Below are 17389 nucleotides of genomic sequence, written 5' to 3'. Positions count from 1 at the left end.
TCAAACCAAACGGCGTCAGTCAACCCACCGGCAGCTGTGAGAGGCGCGCAGACCATTCACGTGGCGGTGAACATCTCCCGGCACCGTGCCTGGCCCTGCAGGATCCAGCAGCAGCAGCAGCAGCGACCCACAACGGAGTCGCGTTCACGAAAGAACGCGGGGCACTTGGGGGGATGTCGCGCCATTGAAGCGTCCAACACACCCCCACTCCCTCCTTACGCCTTTCCCCTGAATATTCCTCTACGATTACAGCGTGTCGCCTCCATTTGCGAGGAAATTCAGGTAGCGAGAGAGCTTGCCTCGGCAACGGCGCCCAAATAACCGCACCTGATGTGGGGAATTTGTAAAACGCATAAACATTTGGTGCATCTGCCAGTCATCTCAGTCAATGAACCCACGACACCTGGGTCTGTTCCGGGACCTCTTATCAGCGAGCCTTCGACACTTTACGTGGCCTCGAGGTGCACCTAGCCCGGCACAAACACCGTGATACCATCACCGCCACTTGGTGGCGAAAGTCGACTGCTTGTCGTTCTTCTATGCGCGTGAGCGCACGTAATGCTCGAGAGCGCACGCGCTCTGTGCTGGCTGGGAACATCAGCCACGCGTTGCGCGCGTGCGCGGGATTAATTCATCGGGAGCGCGGAGACGATTCACCGCCGCTGTCCGCTGTCTCGACCGCGTCGTCATCTCCGTCTGCCCGTCCGTCTGCCCGTCCGAGGGAGGGCCGGTAGTTGGGCGGGGGCGGGGGGAAGAGAGGCCGCTTGGAGCGAGAGTCCCCGCTGCGAGAGCCTGCAGGGATCCGGGGCCCCGGGCCATCCAGGGCGTGAGAAGGCGGAGGAGGAGGAGAGGAGCGAGGTGGCGGACAGAGCAGAGGGCTCAGCGAAGGTATCCGCACCGCCTCGCCGCTGCGCTTGGCATGCGTCACCAACGCGGCTTCACACAGTAGCGATTATGCAGTGATGTTACTAACGTGGGTTACGGGTGCATCGATTTATATTCACACTGGCATAGAGACGCGCACAGAAGACAAAGATCCCCCGTATAGCATTTAACAGACTGTAGGGGCAAGTGCTGTTAGCGAGCACCGGTGAAGGCCGGCACGGCACACGAGGAGGTGGGTGTCGAGCACTGCGCCCCGACCGCCTTTGTCTCCCGAGTGGCGATGTTTACTCAGTTGAGGCCGAGTCGACCTAGGGGAGACCGAGGACCGGTTTAGATAATCGTCACTGGTGTTGGCCGTGAGCGAGAGTCAAAATTCGGCTGGCCAGGTTCGTTCTGACCACTACGCCACCGTTCCCCACTTAATCAGTAACAGAGACAGTCTCACGCACGGCCACGCGCACAGGGCGCATCCCCTCGCGTGCAACACGCACATCCCCGCTGCTAGGCGACCGCCTGCACATGTCGTGCCCCGCTGCTGCTACACAGACCCCGCTGCTGCTACACAGACCCCGCTGCTGCTACACAGACCCCGCTGTGGGTACACAGACCCCGCTGTGGGTACACAGACCCCGCTGCTGCTACACAGACCCCGCTGCGGGTACACAGACCCCGCTGCGGGTACACAGACCCCGCTGCTGCTACACAGACCCCGCTGCTGCTACACAGACCCCGCTGAGGATACACAGACCCCGCTGCTGCTACACAGACCCCGCTGCTGCTACACAGACCCCGCTGCGGGTACACAGACCCCGCTGCGGGTACACAGACCCCGCTGCTGCTACACAGACCCCGCTGCGGGTACACAGACCCCGCTGCTGCTACACAGACCCCGCTGCTGCTACACAGACCCCGCTGCGGGTACACAGACCCCGCTGCTGCGGCACAGACCCCGCTGCGGATACACAGACCCCGCTGAGGATACACAGACCCCGCTGCGGATACACAGACCCCGCTGAGGATACACAGACCCCGCTGCTGCTACACAGACCCCGCTGCTGCTACACAGACCCCGCTGCTGCTACACCGACCCCGCTGCGAATACACCGACCCCGCTGCGGATACACAGACCCCGCTGCTGCTACACAGACCCCGCTGCTACTACATAGACCCCGCTGCGGGTACACAGACCCCGCTGCTGCTACACAGACCCCGCTGAGGATACACAGACCCCGCTGCTGCTACACAGACCCCGCTGCTGCTACACAGACCCCGCTGCTGCTACACAGACCCCGCTGCTGCTACACCGACCCCGCTGCGAATACACCGACCCCGCTGCGGATACACAGACCCCGCTGCTGCTACACAGACCCCGCTGCTGCTACACAGACCCCGCTGAGGATACACCGACCCCGCTGCGGATACACAGACCCCGCTGCTGCTACACAGACCCCGCTGCTGCTACACAGACCCCGCTGCTGCTACACCGACCCCGCTGCGGATACACAGACCCCGCTGCGGATACACAGACCCCGCTGCTGCTACACAGACCCCGCTGCGGATACACAGACCCCGCTGAGGATACACAGACCCCGCTGAGGATACACAGACCCCGCTGAGGCTACACAGACCCCGCTGCAGCTATACAGACCCCGCTGCGGGTACACAGACTCCGCTGCTGCTACACCGACCCCGCTGCGGATACACAGACCCCGCTGCTGCTACACAGACCCCGCTGCTGCTACACAGACCCCGCTGTGGGTACACAGACCCCGCTGCAGCTACACAGACCCCGCTGAGGATACACAGACCCCGCTGCTGCTACACAGACCCCGCTGAGGATACACAGACCCCGCTGCTGCTACACAGACCCCGCTGCGGGTACACAGACCCCGCTGTGGGTACACAGACCCCGCTGCAGCTACACAGACCCCGCTGTGGGTACACAGACCCCGCTGAGGCTACACAGACCCCGCTGCAGCTACACAGACCCCGCTGCTGCTACACAGACCCCGCTGCTGCTACACAGACCCCGCTGTGGGTACACAGACCCCGCTGCTGCTACACAGACCCCGCTGCTGCTACACCGACCCCGCTGCGAATACACCGACCCCGCTGCGGATACACAGACCCCGCTGCTGCTACACAGACCCCGCTGCTGCTACACAGACCCCGCTGAGGATACACCGACCCCGCTGCGGATACACAGACCCCGCTGCTGCTACACAGACCCCGCTGCTGCTACACAGACCCCGCTGCTGCTACACCGACCCCGCTGCGGATACACAGACCCCGCTGCGGATACACAGACCCCGCTGCTGCTACACAGACCCCGCTGCGGATACACAGACCCCGCTGAGGATACACAGACCCCGCTGAGGATACACAGACCCCGCTGAGGCTACACAGACCCCGCTGCAGCTATACAGACCCCGCTGTGGGTACACAGACCCCGCTGAGGCTACACAGACCCCGCTGCAGCTACACAGACCCCGCTGCTGCTACACAGACCCCGCTGCTGCTACACAGACCCCGCTGTGGGTACACAGACCCCGCTGCTGCTACACAGACCCCGTTGCCCCCCCCCCCCCCCCCCCAGGGGCAGAGCCCCGCTCACTCATCCGCACGAGTCAGGCTGGCAAGGCCCCGTCGGCCACCCCCTACTTAGTGTCCCACTTTTATGGCCAAAGACAAAGATCCCCCGTGTAGCCTTAACAGATTGTTGGGGAAAGTGCTGGTATCGAGCAGCTGTGAAAGTCGGGACGACACACGCAGAGATGGGTGGGTGACCAGCACCACCCGAGTCTCTCCAGTGGCGATGTTTACACACCGCACGAGGTACTAATTTGAGGCTGAGTCAACCTACGGGTAATCGTCACTGGTGTTGGCCGTGAGCGGGAATTGAACTCGGGTCGCCGGGTTCGTGGAGCAGCGCGCTAACTGCTACACTACCGCTCCCTACACGTTTGTGACCGTGCATATAAACACAAGCTGATCATTCGTGTCGTTATGGAGAATATACATAACAACACAAACAAGCGGACTATATATATGACCCTGCGCATATATATCCCATCAGCCACACATCTTTCTGTGAGTGCATCATTTCAGCAGCATTGGTTCAACACAAGCACAACTCTGGGCCGGCTTTGCACATGCAGTGCCTCATCATCAGTCAGGCTCGCCTGCATTAATTCTGAACTGCGAAATGTTATAGACAACGGCCCTCTCTTCAAGATCTGGGTCTTAGTTCGACGGAAAATGTCATACTGTACAGCACTACGTAACATAACTCATCCTTCGCGTCGTTGTGGAGGATATAAACAACACGATAAATAAGCAATACTGTATATATGTCCTACCACTTAAGCAATTGATTTTGCCACGAAAACACCTAGCACTGATGCGTCTGGCACGCACGAGGAGATTCGTGCCGTGGGCGTGGAACGCTCTGAGCACAAGAGGGTCACAATCAGTGTCACAAATTCCACCACAGACCCCCTTCCCCCCCTCCCAGCCGCCGTCCCCATTTTACTATCTGCAGGACCCCCTCCCTCCTCGCTCCCCGCGACCCTCACGTCCCCCCGCTCCCAAGCCCCATGCTCCCCCCCTGCCTTCCAGGTCCAGCCAGGGCCCATATCGCCGTCATGGAAAATCAATCCCTCCCATCGTCTCATTCCCAAAGTTGTTGCTTTTTTTGGTATCACCTATCTCAATTCAAGAAACGGATCGAGTTGTATCTATTACCCCTACAATATCGCCGTTTATTTCCGACCGCTTGGCGTTTTTTGACCTTTGTGCCTGTGCTCAGCAAACGTGATTCCAAACAAAATCTCTAATTCCAGTGCCCGCGTCCCCACGCGTCCACCTTCAATTGTTCACCAGACGCGACCGTCAGTAGCCCCCTCGGGCCCCCTCGTGGCCCCGCGGGGTCCCCACGGGGTCATGTGGGGGTGGCTGAGACCCTTGACGGGAGGCAGCGAGGCCGCGGGGGGCTCTTCGTGGCGTTCCGCCCAGCGGGACCACGGTGAGGCCGTGGCCGAGCTGCTCATGCTGGAGCTGAGCGGGGCCGTGCGGGACGCTGAGCGCACGACGCGGGCGCGGGAAGCCGAGTTCCGACGCCTGCGCTCCGGAGTGGACTACAGCTGGCTCGCCAGCCCCCCGCGGCCCCCAAACATGGAGCTGCCCCCCGCGGAGCGCATGGCCCTGGAGGCGCTGTGCGCCCAAGTGCGGCCCGCGGACTGCGGCCCAACCATCCTCAGGTGAGATGAGGTAGGGGTTAGGGTGCGTGCGTGTGAGTGAGGGGTTACAATTAACTGAACCGGTCCTGGGCCTCCCCTAGGTCGACTCAGCCTCAAATGAGTACCTGCTGTGGGGTGTAATCATCCCCTCTGGGCAGACAAAGGCGGTCGGGCGTGATGCTAGCCAGCCACCTTCTCGCGTACCGTGATGGCTTTCAGAGGTGTGCGCTAACAGCACTTTCCCCAACAGTCTGTTAAGGCTACACGGGACATCTTTGTCTCTGAGGGGAGGATTAGAGTCTCTGCATGTGTGAGGGGAGGGTTATAGTCTGTGTGTGTGAGGATAGGAAATACAGGTGCGTGTGGTGGCCGTCAGAACGCGGTCGTGATAGTACAGCAATTACAATGCAGTGTTTGTTCCAAATATTTAATTACTTTCTGGACCCATCACATTGGAAAGACCCCCCAAACCAATTAGTCCAGTTTCAAGAGATGTTACCGTCCAGTCATTACATGGACGAAGTAGTATTTGTCTAATAACTCGACAACCAAAGGTATTGCGGGGAGGTATTCTCCAATTAGGGAATGTGATTGCCGAGAGGACGTGACCTGACCTCGATAAGCGAGCCAATCACGATTAGTCGCCAAGCACAGAGACATTGACGAGTCGCGGCAGGTGGGTGGGGGGAGGGGTATCGAACTAACACCAGAGAGGTCGGCGCCACGGGGCGCGTTTGAACAAGGCAAGGAGAGAGGGTGGAGATCGCACGCCATTCATCAACCACCCATTGCGGCGAACTCATCACAACTGATCGGCCATGGAAGCGAGACGGAGCCAAATCCGAGGCCGAAGCTAAATATTTTAATAGTAATGATGATGACGATGCCATTCATGCAGATAATCCTCGCTTACGTGTCTGGGGTCTGGATCAAAATGGTCCAACTACATTAGGATGTTTGGAAAATTCCTTTTCATATATATATAAAATGAGTGTTTTCTTGAGGGTTGAGGAATCCGGAGATCCCAGAGAAACATCGCTGCGAATATGAGGAGATAATACGAAAAGGTCCCACTATACAGAGACGTTTACGAGAACCCACTTGCTGTACTGCGATCGCCTGGCGACTTCCAACCCCAGCGAGGGAGGTTGACAAATGTTTTCGCGATCCGCTAACCATTTCCACTACGGCGCTGGATCACACGCGTGCGCCATCACTCCCGGTACTAATTAGCGTAATTAGTGCAGCAGTGATCTCCACCCCTCCCCCAACCCCCTGCCCCATACATCCACACACACTCCGCACCCCACACCCTGCCCATACATCCACATACACCCCGCACCCCACACCCTGCCCATACATTCACACACACCTCGCACCCCACCCCCTGCCCATACATCCACACACACCCCGCACCCCACACCCTGCCCATACATCCACACACACCCCGAACCCCACCCCCTGCCCATACATCCACACACACCGCGCATCCCGTCACCGCTCATCACCAACCCCCCCACGCGGCGAGGATTTGCCCGTGAGCTCTTAGCCCGGCGCAATCTGCTCAGCCACGACATTTTAGGCCAATTAAGGGTTCACCTTGCGCTCAAACCTACGCCTAATTAATTACTGCACCTGCTCTGAACAGTGACGCCTAATTAAGATCTCGGCGAAGTCAGAGGTCAACCTAGCAGTCGGATCCACGGCAGGACAACACAAGGCCTCCGCGCGTGGAGGGGGTTACGGGTCACTGGGGTTTCACAGGGAATCACTGGACTGCACACAATGTGCACTTTTTTTTTTAAATCCCCTCGCCTCTGCCCTCCCCCCAGCAGTGTAAATGTGTTCACCAGAGTCGAGCGGCAAGTCGCGTATGTGCGGGGTCACCCCTGGGCACTCCCACCCAGCTGATCTCGTCAAAGAACATAAACCACCACGCCAACTGCGGTCATCCTCGCAGCAGCGTCTTTTGGCCACCCATAGAACAAAGACGGTCACTGCATCGCGCGCTTTCAAATGCGCCTTTGCGGCTGTCTGAAACGCCCTTCCTTGCGATATTTAGAAGCCATTGGAGCTATGGACTTTCAAATCTAGATTGAAACCTAATTTCTTTAGAACTGCGTTTTGTGTTCAATTTGTTGTTCTTCCCCCGCACCTTCGATTCACACGGTTGGCTACGTACGGTGCAAAATAAGTTCAACATACATTCTAAGACGTCTGGCCAACGTGGAAGATAGGCCAAAAACCATCTAAAGTGGATCTTTACGACAAGACATTCTAAGGCTGCACCTTTAACTTTTACCAATGGGGTGCACAGGAAGTCAATGGAGGAGCCTTGCGGCTGGATTACCATCACGCAGGTCCCGCTGAGCTCCCTGTGTCAGCACATGGCGAACCCTTTTTCATTAGCCTCGTCTACACCTCCTGGTTTCTAGGTCTCTCGTCACGTTCATGGTTCAACGCGCAGACCCTGCATGGAGAACCATGGTCCATTGCCAAGTAGGGGGGGGGGGGAAGGGTCAACCCCTTTCTCCCGCGAGATAGAGGGTCCATCCCCAACGGATCCGCAAACCAAAACCACAATGGGGCTCCCGCAAACCAAAAACCACAACGCCCTCCCCCCTCTGCCCCGTCTCACGCCGTGACTGCAATCTGGAATCCTCGTTATAAAAATTGAATTGTTTCGTGCCCACGATGGCCTGGAAGCGGCTTCTGCCTCCACAGGAAGGGCCCAGCACCGGGGCCCCGGTCTGGGTTGCCAAGCTCCATCGTGACGAGGCCCCGTGGGTCCCCGACCCACGTCCGCTGTACCGCAGATTAGGCTGTAAAACGATTTGAATTAGAACCAATTTCGTTTTTGTCGGTTTCCTTAATCTGGTTTAACCACGAATAGGAGCCAAAAACTACGCGCGTGACGTCAATGCCAGGGTTCTGACTAAATCGGATCATTCTGATCGTGTTGCCGCAGTCAAAGCTCTCGCTGCGCCGATTCACACCCCTTGTGCGAATTGAGCTCAAGTTCCTCAATTCATGATTTTTTTTTCCCGAAGAGGCTCTGCGTGGTTTTGCTGCCTCCTACCCATGGATGAATTTCAGCCAGGTCTGTCCGGGTCAACGACTTGGATAATATTTCCGCAACCGGCACACCATATCTAGTAGTATATATCTCGCAATGACTGTGGGCTAAATTTCGATTTAAAGCTTTTCAGACGCTGTCTTTCCGACAGACCTGTTATTCACCTTATGACGGCTGCTTGCGTTGTGGCCGAAACGTCGTGAAAATAATTGTATAATGTTTTACTTTTATTATTTTATTATTTCCCTTCTACGTGACTTTACCGAAAGAACCTAGAAGACTGTGGGCTAGTCATCACGTGCCACATGCAGTCTATTCCGCGACCCTGATACGTGCAGTGGCAAATGAAACCATGCTCTTATCTGATCGAGCGCCTGTCTCCCTGATGTCACTCTGCTCATAGGACACAGTGATATCGAGGCGTACTTGGTGATTAAAATGTGCAAACGAAGAGGGAACTCGCCGCAACAGAAAGATCAGCGCAGGCCGGAAGTCAAATAGATTTGGCAACACAGAGAGATGTCTGCTGCGTATACAAAAGCTTCTGCAGACACCCAACTCAAAAGAAACGAATATGGCCGTTGCCGTTGTAAGCCCACCCCCCTACAATGGGCGTTTGGAAATCCTTATCGCACTCGGCAAGATTGCGTAAAAGCATGCGTAAATATAACTTGCTTCTGTGTCTCCACATATCAATAAACATGTGCTTAGTACACCCACCGATTGACTCTTCAGACCAATATCATTCATCAGCAATTGTTCAAGCAATCGAACACAACTCTTAACCGGTTTCGGACGTCTGGGTCTCATCATCAGTCAGGCCTGACTGTATCAACACTTCAGCTGCCGGCAGCGAGTTCTGTTTTATTTAGCTCTGTAATCTCTAAACCGTTGTGGACGTAATGTAACTGTAGATTATGATTGTATTGTTAAGCGCTTAGTGAAGCACTGATCCTGGAAGGGGATATATGCACAGCATATATATATATATATACACACACACAGCATATCTACTTTGTCTTCTTTGCGGTCTGATTCCCATTACGTTCTCGGGATTATTGGAGTCCATTCGGAACTGTCCCAGCACAAAACCACTTCTGAGATTCATCTTCTTGGTTCTTTCGGTAAAAGTCACGTAGAAGGAAAATAATAAAATAATAAAAATAAAACATAATAAAATAATTCTCACGACGTTTCGGCCACAACACAAGCAGCCGTCTTCAGGTGGAGAACAGGTCTGTCGAGAAGGCAGAGTCTGAATGCTTTAAATCGAAAACTACTTCTGAGATCCCTTCAATGTCCATTGCTCCCCAATCAGTCCGATCTGTTTTTTTATTCTCAGAGCAGGAATGTAACACAATTAAGTGAAAACAGTAATGTAATGTTCATTTCATGCTTTGCTTTTTTCGCTATCATTGGTGACTGGGCTGACGTCAACTCACTGCACTTCTCTGGCCGTCAAACAAACCGGTCACCTACTACTGAACGGCATTAGAAAGCTATAGAATGAGGCCGTGAAATATGGATGGATAAATTATGATTCATGCACATTAGATGTGTCAGGAATGGATATAAATAACAGCGATTTAAATTCCATGCTCGACCCCATGCTCAAACACACGCCACCTCCCACCCACGCTCAGCACACGTGTCACGCACTCATTCTTCGATTGCGTCACATGAAACAACATCATGCTGTTTTCGCATTCGTGTTAACCGGCTTCAAGCAATGCGCGTGCATAATTGTACAAAGTACAGTACTTGTTTGTAGCTGCGTATCGTGTTTTGTTGCTGTTACTGTTTATGCTGCTGTGTATTGCTTTGTTGTGTGCTGTTGCTGCTGTTGATTGTTGTTGTGTCCTGTTGCTGTTGTGTTCTTGGTGGTTTTATTGTTTTCATTGTTGCCGTTTTCGAGGTTGTATTGTTCAATTCTATACCGCTGCAGGTTCCGCCAGACCGTGTGCGAGTTCGAGGCCGAGCCGGCCGAGGTGGTGGGGCTCTTCCGCAACGTGGTGCGCGAGGTCGTGGACCGGGCCCGCAGCGAGGAGGCCCTGCGCCGTCTCTCCAAACAGTGGGGGCCCTCACGGCGTGGCCGCCCCCTCGCCTGGGCCTCCGCGCTGCTGCTGCCCCGGTCCCCGGCCCGCATCCACCCGAGCGACGCCGCCACCGCTGACTCCATCATCCGCTCCATCTCGGAAGACGTGGAACGCGGCGGGGGCGCGGCGCGCGTCCCCTGCGCTGCGGAGCGCGGAGGGGACCCGTTGCACGAGCCGCCCCCTAAGCGCGCGTTCAGCATGCCCGAGCTGCAGCGCGGTGCGGCGCACAGCTGAGGTTGGCTCCGTGTGTGTCTGTGTTGTATTTTGGTGTGTGACTTTGTGTGTACGAGTGTGGGCATGGGGCGCGGTGGCGCAGCGGTTGGAGCGCTGCGAACCCGGCAAAACCAGTTCGAATCCCGCTCACGGCCAACACCGGTGGCGATTATCTGAACCGGTCCTGGGCCTCCCCTAGGTCGACTCAGCCTCAAATGAGTATCTGGTGCGGTGTGTAAACATCGTCACTAGGGAGACAAATGCGGCCGGGGGTGGTGGTGGTGGCCACCCACCCCTTCGTGTGCCGTCTTGGCCTTTATATGTGCTGCTCGCTAACAGCACTTGCCCGAAACTTTCTCTTGCGTATTATTGCGTCCATATGTTCGGGTTGGCACCGTGTGGCAATCTTAAGAACTCGCCTTTTGCCCGTCCAAGGACGGGTGTATTGCAGTAAATCTGAAACTTGCAAGCGAAAAGCAGACCTCGACGTTGATATTAATTGCGTCAATTCGTGTGCAGTTTGTAAGGGCGCGGTGACACAGACTTATTTCATTTGAAGGTTAAAATCCCTTGTTCATCACGACGTCCTTTTTACTTCGATGTCTCAACAGCGTTACGGAGGTCACGTGACGTGAGGGTTCTGCCTTCGTAGTGAGGGTTGTGAGTTGACGCTGAGGCTCCTCGCCCCCACCCCTATGTGGAGTGACGTCACCCGCTAATTATTATAAAGGGAGGGGGTTGTCCATTTGGAGGACGTCACCTGTTCATAATTATTAAGGGACCGTCCATAAATGACGTCACGCACCTAGGGGGGGGGGGTCAGACATTTGTGACGATGTGTGACGAGGGGGGGGGGGTTGAGAAATGTGACGTTACATCAAAATGCGCAACTTTAAATAAATATAGATAACACGTTCTACTTAATTCAATATAAAAAAATTATACATGTTTTCTCCTACAACATCAGAGTGCAGCGGCACATTAAATACGCACTACAATGACAATAGTTTAAAACGATTTGAAGCATGTTTTTTTTTGGGGGGGGGGGGCTTTGTAACGTCAAATTTGAGGGGGGTCTGACTTTTTGTGACGCCGTGTGACGAGGGGGGGGGGGGGGTCAAAAATCGTCCAAAATCGCGTGACGTCATTTATGGACGGCCCCTAATGAGGGGGGCTGTTCGATGTGGAGTGACATCACCTGCTCATGATTATTAATGAGGGGGGGGGGGTTCTCCATGCGGAGTGACGTCACCCGCTCATGATTATTAATAAGGGGGGGGGGGTTCCTCCATGCGGAGTGACGTCACCCGCTCATCATTATTAATGAGGGGGGCTGTTTCATTGTGGTGTGACGTCACTTGCTCATGATTATTAATGAGGGGGGGGTTTCTCCATATTGAGTGACGGAATGAGGGGTGGGGGAAATGTCCATTTGGAGAACTTTACCTGCTCATGAATATTAATGAGGGTGGGATGGTCGATGTGGAGTGACGTCACGAGCGTTAAGGACATTCCTGGGTGAGTATAGTAGGTATGGGATTGGCATCTGTGGACGGGTGGCAGGAATTAGCAAGCACAGACGCCCGGATGGGTTTAGAGTACAGTGCACTGCACTCTTAATAGACCCTCTCGTTTTCACATCCATCGTGGCTCTTGATATGTTTAGTTTTTACCGAATTCTAAAAAAAAAAAATGTCTCTTGTTATTTTGATTGCCGACCCCTGGAACTCGGCTGACTGTGAATGCCTCGGCAACTCGAGCGCTTGCATGATGCGCGCCCGAAACTGTTTCAGGCTCTTTGAAGTGCGTGTTCCTGCTGTGTGATTGTGTGATTGTTCCTTGTGCGTGTGATCAACTGGGAGGGACGGGGAGGATTGTTATATTGTGTTAATGTAGTCATGGGTGCACGTGCCGCCGTTCTAAGATGCCGATGAAATGTTGTTGTTGGAAATTGATGATGCTTATGGATTTGCTGAGACAGCAGCCGGGGTCCCGCGATACTCACAGCCTCCCCCCAACACCTCTCTCTCTCTTCACTGCCCCCCTCCACTCTTTCCCTACCACCCACACCCTTAGCCGGAAATCACGGGGACCACGGTGGAGGTTCGATTCCCGCACCAGGAGCCCCCGAAATCTCGCGCAGCGTCTTTAACGCGGATCTTAAAGACGCGGCGACGTCATTGGCAAGCGTAGACCGCGGTGTGCCGATGTCGTAGCTTCGTTATCACCGCTGCCGCTGTGAGCCCCGAACGCGGTGATCGCTAATTGGTCATTAGCGACACCGGGACGCAACCGGCGCCACTTGTGGCTGCGTCACTGATTCTAGATTTGAAGCTTTCGTGACTGCAATGATTCATATTCTTGGGTTTTTTTGGTAAAGTCACGTAGGTAAAAAATTTACTAAAATTAATAAAAGTAAAATAAAAATCACGACGTTTCGGAGGCAACACAAGCTTCCGTCTTCAGGTGGAACCGTCACAGCACGATAGCTGTATCAAGTAAGAGAAATTCCAAGAAAACAGTCCTTGTATATATACTGGTTGAGGGTGGGAGGAGCCAAGGTAGGCCCTGAATATTATTTTTGTGAGGTTCGGTGCGGCTGAAGCACGCTGCGTCACTGGTTCCCGTTAAGAAACAGAATTATTCAAGGACTCGGTTCCAATCAACATTTGCCGCGCACGAGTTGCGCGGCCACTCGTGGCGTCGTTTGCTGTGATAATAGCGCCTTGGTTTGTTTTTTAGCAGCAGCGTCATTCTGAGTGTAAGGACGAATGGGGTCAATCCGTCGCACTCCCATGTACGGCGTTCTGGCCAGTGCAGTCATTTACAAACATTATGGTCGCGAACGTTTTCAATCCCTGTGTTAGGGTCGCTCCGTTAGTGATTTTGTTAGCAGGTTAATTAAAATAAGTTGTGTACTGTCACTGAACAAGGCCAGTCGGCCAAAATGTCAAGATCTCAGCGACAGTAAACGTCTTGTTATTATTTTGGGTAAGGTGATAGTTTACGTGTCTTCTGTTGGCCAGAAATATTTTTTGTGGACGGATGTACCGTACATCGATGTATCTCTCCTGTTCGCAATCGCATTCAAATGTGCTCGAGTGCAAACACGGTTCCGTATTCGCATTGAACAAGGAAGACTAATCACGCACATGCATGGATTCTGCAAGGCTTCCCGACACGCGTTTGTATTTAATTAGCAGTATGGAAGACGAGGAGCAGCGGTGAGAACAAAACACGTTTGCATACGGTATTTGCAAAGCGTCATTTTTGCTGTAGAGTACACGTCGTTTTCTTGTCTCCAAGCTTTGATCAGCTCTTTGATCGATGTGGCCGCGGTTTCAATCGGACCGAGTTCATAATACTTCTATTCTAACCCCGCTGTCATATTGGATCATGCTCACAAAAATGATAGTTGCCTCTCCCACTGCCTCCTCTCGTCGCGGACGTAAAGAGCAAATCAACAAACCATCTGAACTCCATTTGGAATGCGTTCGTGAAAGGAATTGGAGTGCGGCAGTGTGCGTGGTTTTCGGAGACGCCTTCCTAGCCGCTGTGGGGGTCCCACTTGTGGTGTAGTACAAATGTCCAAACCATTACAAGCGTGCTCTGCTTTGTCAGCAGACTTAATGCGAGGGCTCCGTCTCCACACGGGGCCCTCTAGAGATGGTGTCGATGAGACCTGTGTATTATTATTTTAGCGTTGGTTTGTGAACGTTTGCATAGCTGCGTAAGGTTCTGCTGAATAAAATTATATTTCATAGTTTGTAAAAGCAAGGCACAAGTGTGCGTGCGATATTCATTTGTCTTCACGAGAATTTGTATTTGTGCAACAGCAAAATCATTCTCACTACAACTTGCTCCTCGTGGTACTTAGGCCACCACCCGGTTCCCTATGATCTTCACGTGATAATATGTCAATCGGTCGGTGATTATTCAAACAAACACGCTCCTATCGAAGACGAGAATTATTGCGGCTTGGTCCCACGATTTGAGGACGGAATGTATTTGCCAGAGAAGGCGGTTCCAGGCAGCGCGTCATATCGCCTTTTGTGAGTGACATTGACCTGGACCGAGAACGCTGACAAAGGAAATGGAACACCCAACGAAGACTGCACGAGCGTGGAGCGAGACGTGTACGTTAGCAATACTGTGAGAGATGGAACGAGTAACACGTGGAATAGAAAGCACACACAAATCAGAAACAGTAACTGTTTTAAAAAAAGTATGTGGGCTTGAGCAGGACAAGTCGCGACTGATGGGGATGGAGGTTGATGGTCGAGACTGGTGACGAAATGAGGATAGCCCCCAAGGAGATGGAGCGACGAGATCAGTTGATACTCTTTGGTTCTTTCGGTAAAGTCACGTAGATGAAAAATAAATAAATGAAAGTAACTCAATTCATTCTTCAAATCTAGAATTAACCACCCTTACGAGGAGGAATTTCACTCATCTGTTAGAGCTTTTAATAGACCATGGGACAAGAAGTCACAGCTAATCGAGTCTCTCTATTCACTACAGTAATTTTGCTGTGGCTGTTCCACCTAATGACGGAAGCTTGTGTTGCCTTCGAAACGTCGTGATTTAATTTCGTTATTTTCATTTTATAATTTTAATTTTTCAACTACTTGATTTTACCGAAAGAACCAAAGAGTATGGATCCTTGCAGTCACGAAAACTTCAAATCTAGAGATCAGTTGATGTGCAGAGGTGAGACGGAGCGTGTTATCACGGGACCGTGAGCGATTGGCATGACATGGTGGAGTCCTCATCCAGCAGTGGATAGAAAAGAGCCGACGGTTGTATCGTGCGCGATAACTGCACACACATGATGTATACATGGGGTGAGATAGGTGTACACACACGGTGTATGTATGTGGAGAAGGGGGGGGGGGTGCTGAGGTCAATCCTCGCCGGTCCCATGCAACGGTTGCCAGGCAGCCGTGGGCGTTCATGCGCAGTCGCCACGTGCTGATGGCGGCGATAATGGTGACGAGATGATTGTACGCTTCGTAATGAAATTGATCAGTGGTTCTCAATCTTTGTTGGCGACTCTACCCCTTGTTAAATGTAATGTCAACAAAACGGTTCTGAGAAATAAATGTATGAATAATGAACATCAATGTTTTAACCAAATTGACCATTTTGGGAGTTATCCTAACTAGAAGGGAAATCAAATCTAGAGAATAATAAAAATAAAACATAATAAAATAATTCTCACGACGTTTCGGCCACAACGCAAGCAGCCGTCCTCACGTGACTTTACCGAAAGAACCAAGAAGATGAATCCCTGCAGTCACGAAAGCTTTAAATCGAAATGTATCCTAACTAGCTAGTAACTGCAAGCGAATAAAACAAAATTCAACCGACGCTCTGCATGCGTAACCTAATTTGTTCTCGCTAGCTGGTTCCTCTTGGGAACCACATTGTTTAGGTTAAAATAGTTTAGAAATGTATTTTATATCGATCTAGGTTACCATATGGATTTAAATCGAATCGTAGTTATTTTATATTGGCAGATTCATACGTGATTATTATTCACCAATTACTTATGTTGAGAACCACTGATATAGATGATGTTTGTGGGGATGGGATTATGGTGATGATGGTGGTGGTGATAACGCGAGTGGTCACGGTGATGTTTTTAACGAGGTGATTGGTGATGCTGGTGATGACCCGGCAAGAGGTTCAATGTGCATCTTGATTTGAAGCTTTCGTGACCGCAGGGATCCATACTCTTTGGTTCTTTCGGTGCTTCCCCACCTGATGACGGACGCTTGTGTTGCGCCCGAAACGTCGTGATTGATTTTATTTTGTACCTACGTGACTTTACCGAAAGATTCTAGATTTGAAGCTTTCGTGACTGCAAGGATTCATATTCTTAGGTTTTTTCGGTAAAGTCACGTAGGTAAAAAATTAAAAGTAAAAAATATATTTTTTTATTTTACTTTTATTAATTTTAATTTTTTACCTACGTCACTTTACCGAAAAACCTAAGAATATTTACCGGAAGAACCAAAGGGTTCAATGTGCATCACGCGACCGGCTCCCGTCTCCTTTCGCGTGCTCAACACTTGAGGCCCTGGCGCCCCCCAGTGGCGGATTGTGACAAGACGCTATTATTATGTTTTGACTTAACTTTCGTGACTGTGGGAATTCATATTCTTTGGTTCTTTCTGTAAAGTCACGGAGATAGAAAAATAATAATACAAATAAAGTGACTAAATAATAAAAAATAATTTAAAATATCACTAACGTATATTGTCGCTTGGTTCTTAATCTGAGTGAGTGTCCTGACAGTCTATAATGTAGACTGTAGCCTGGTTATTAAGTTTGGTGAGTGTACTGGCAGTCTATAATGTAGACTGTAGCTTGGTGCTTAACCTCGATGAGTGTACTGGCAGTCTATAATGTAGACTGTAGCCTGGTTTTTAAGCTTGGTGAGCGTATTGGTAGTCTATAATGTAGACTGTAGCAATGGTTATTAACCTGAGTGAGCGTACTGGCAGTCTATAATGTCGACGTATTCTTAGGTTATTTCGGTAAAATAAAAAAATAAAAAAACCACGACGTTTCGGTCACAACACAATTGATCGTCTTCAGGAGGAAATGAGGGGGAGGTCACGGAAGGCAACAATTTTTTAAGGTTTCAAAAAAGTTGGCGTGGCACAAGCGCTCCGGCAGTGGAAGCATGGAACGTGGAGTACCAACAAAACGTCCTGGTGTCAAAACGAAGTGGGCGGGGCATACGTGCCCTGGGTTAAGGTAAGAAGAAAACACAAATCAAGTCATGATTTGATCTGTGCTCCCTTGACAAGAGAACGCAAATCAAGTCATGACCCAAAGTGGTTGATGACATCTTTCCAATGATTACTGAGTTT

General features: G+C 52.0%; 1 protein-coding gene across 1 annotated transcript; it reads left to right on the top strand.

Moving 5' to 3' along the window:
• Positions 1-488: 488 nt before the first annotated feature.
• On the top strand, positions 489-16959 carry LOC133360600 (protein RD3-like). Its single transcript, XM_061579397.1, has 4 exons — positions 489-888; positions 4768-5144; positions 10145-10530; positions 12585-16959. Exons 2-3 carry the CDS (start codon positions 4828-4830, stop codon positions 10527-10529), a joined length of 702 nt encoding a protein of 233 aa, XP_061435381.1. The 5' UTR covers positions 489-888; positions 4768-4827; the 3' UTR covers position 10530; positions 12585-16959.
• The last annotated feature ends 430 nt before the right edge of the window (positions 16960-17389 follow it).

The sequence above is a fragment of the Lethenteron reissneri genome, chromosome 8, assembly GCF_015708825.2.
Source record: "Lethenteron reissneri isolate LAM-NWPU_2019-01 chromosome 8, ASM1570882v1, whole genome shotgun sequence".
Classification (NCBI taxonomy): domain Eukaryota; kingdom Metazoa; phylum Chordata; class Hyperoartia; order Petromyzontiformes; family Petromyzontidae; genus Lethenteron; species Lethenteron reissneri.
Note: the sequence above shows the minus strand (reverse complement) of the source record. Positions and strands in the feature narration are given on the sequence as shown.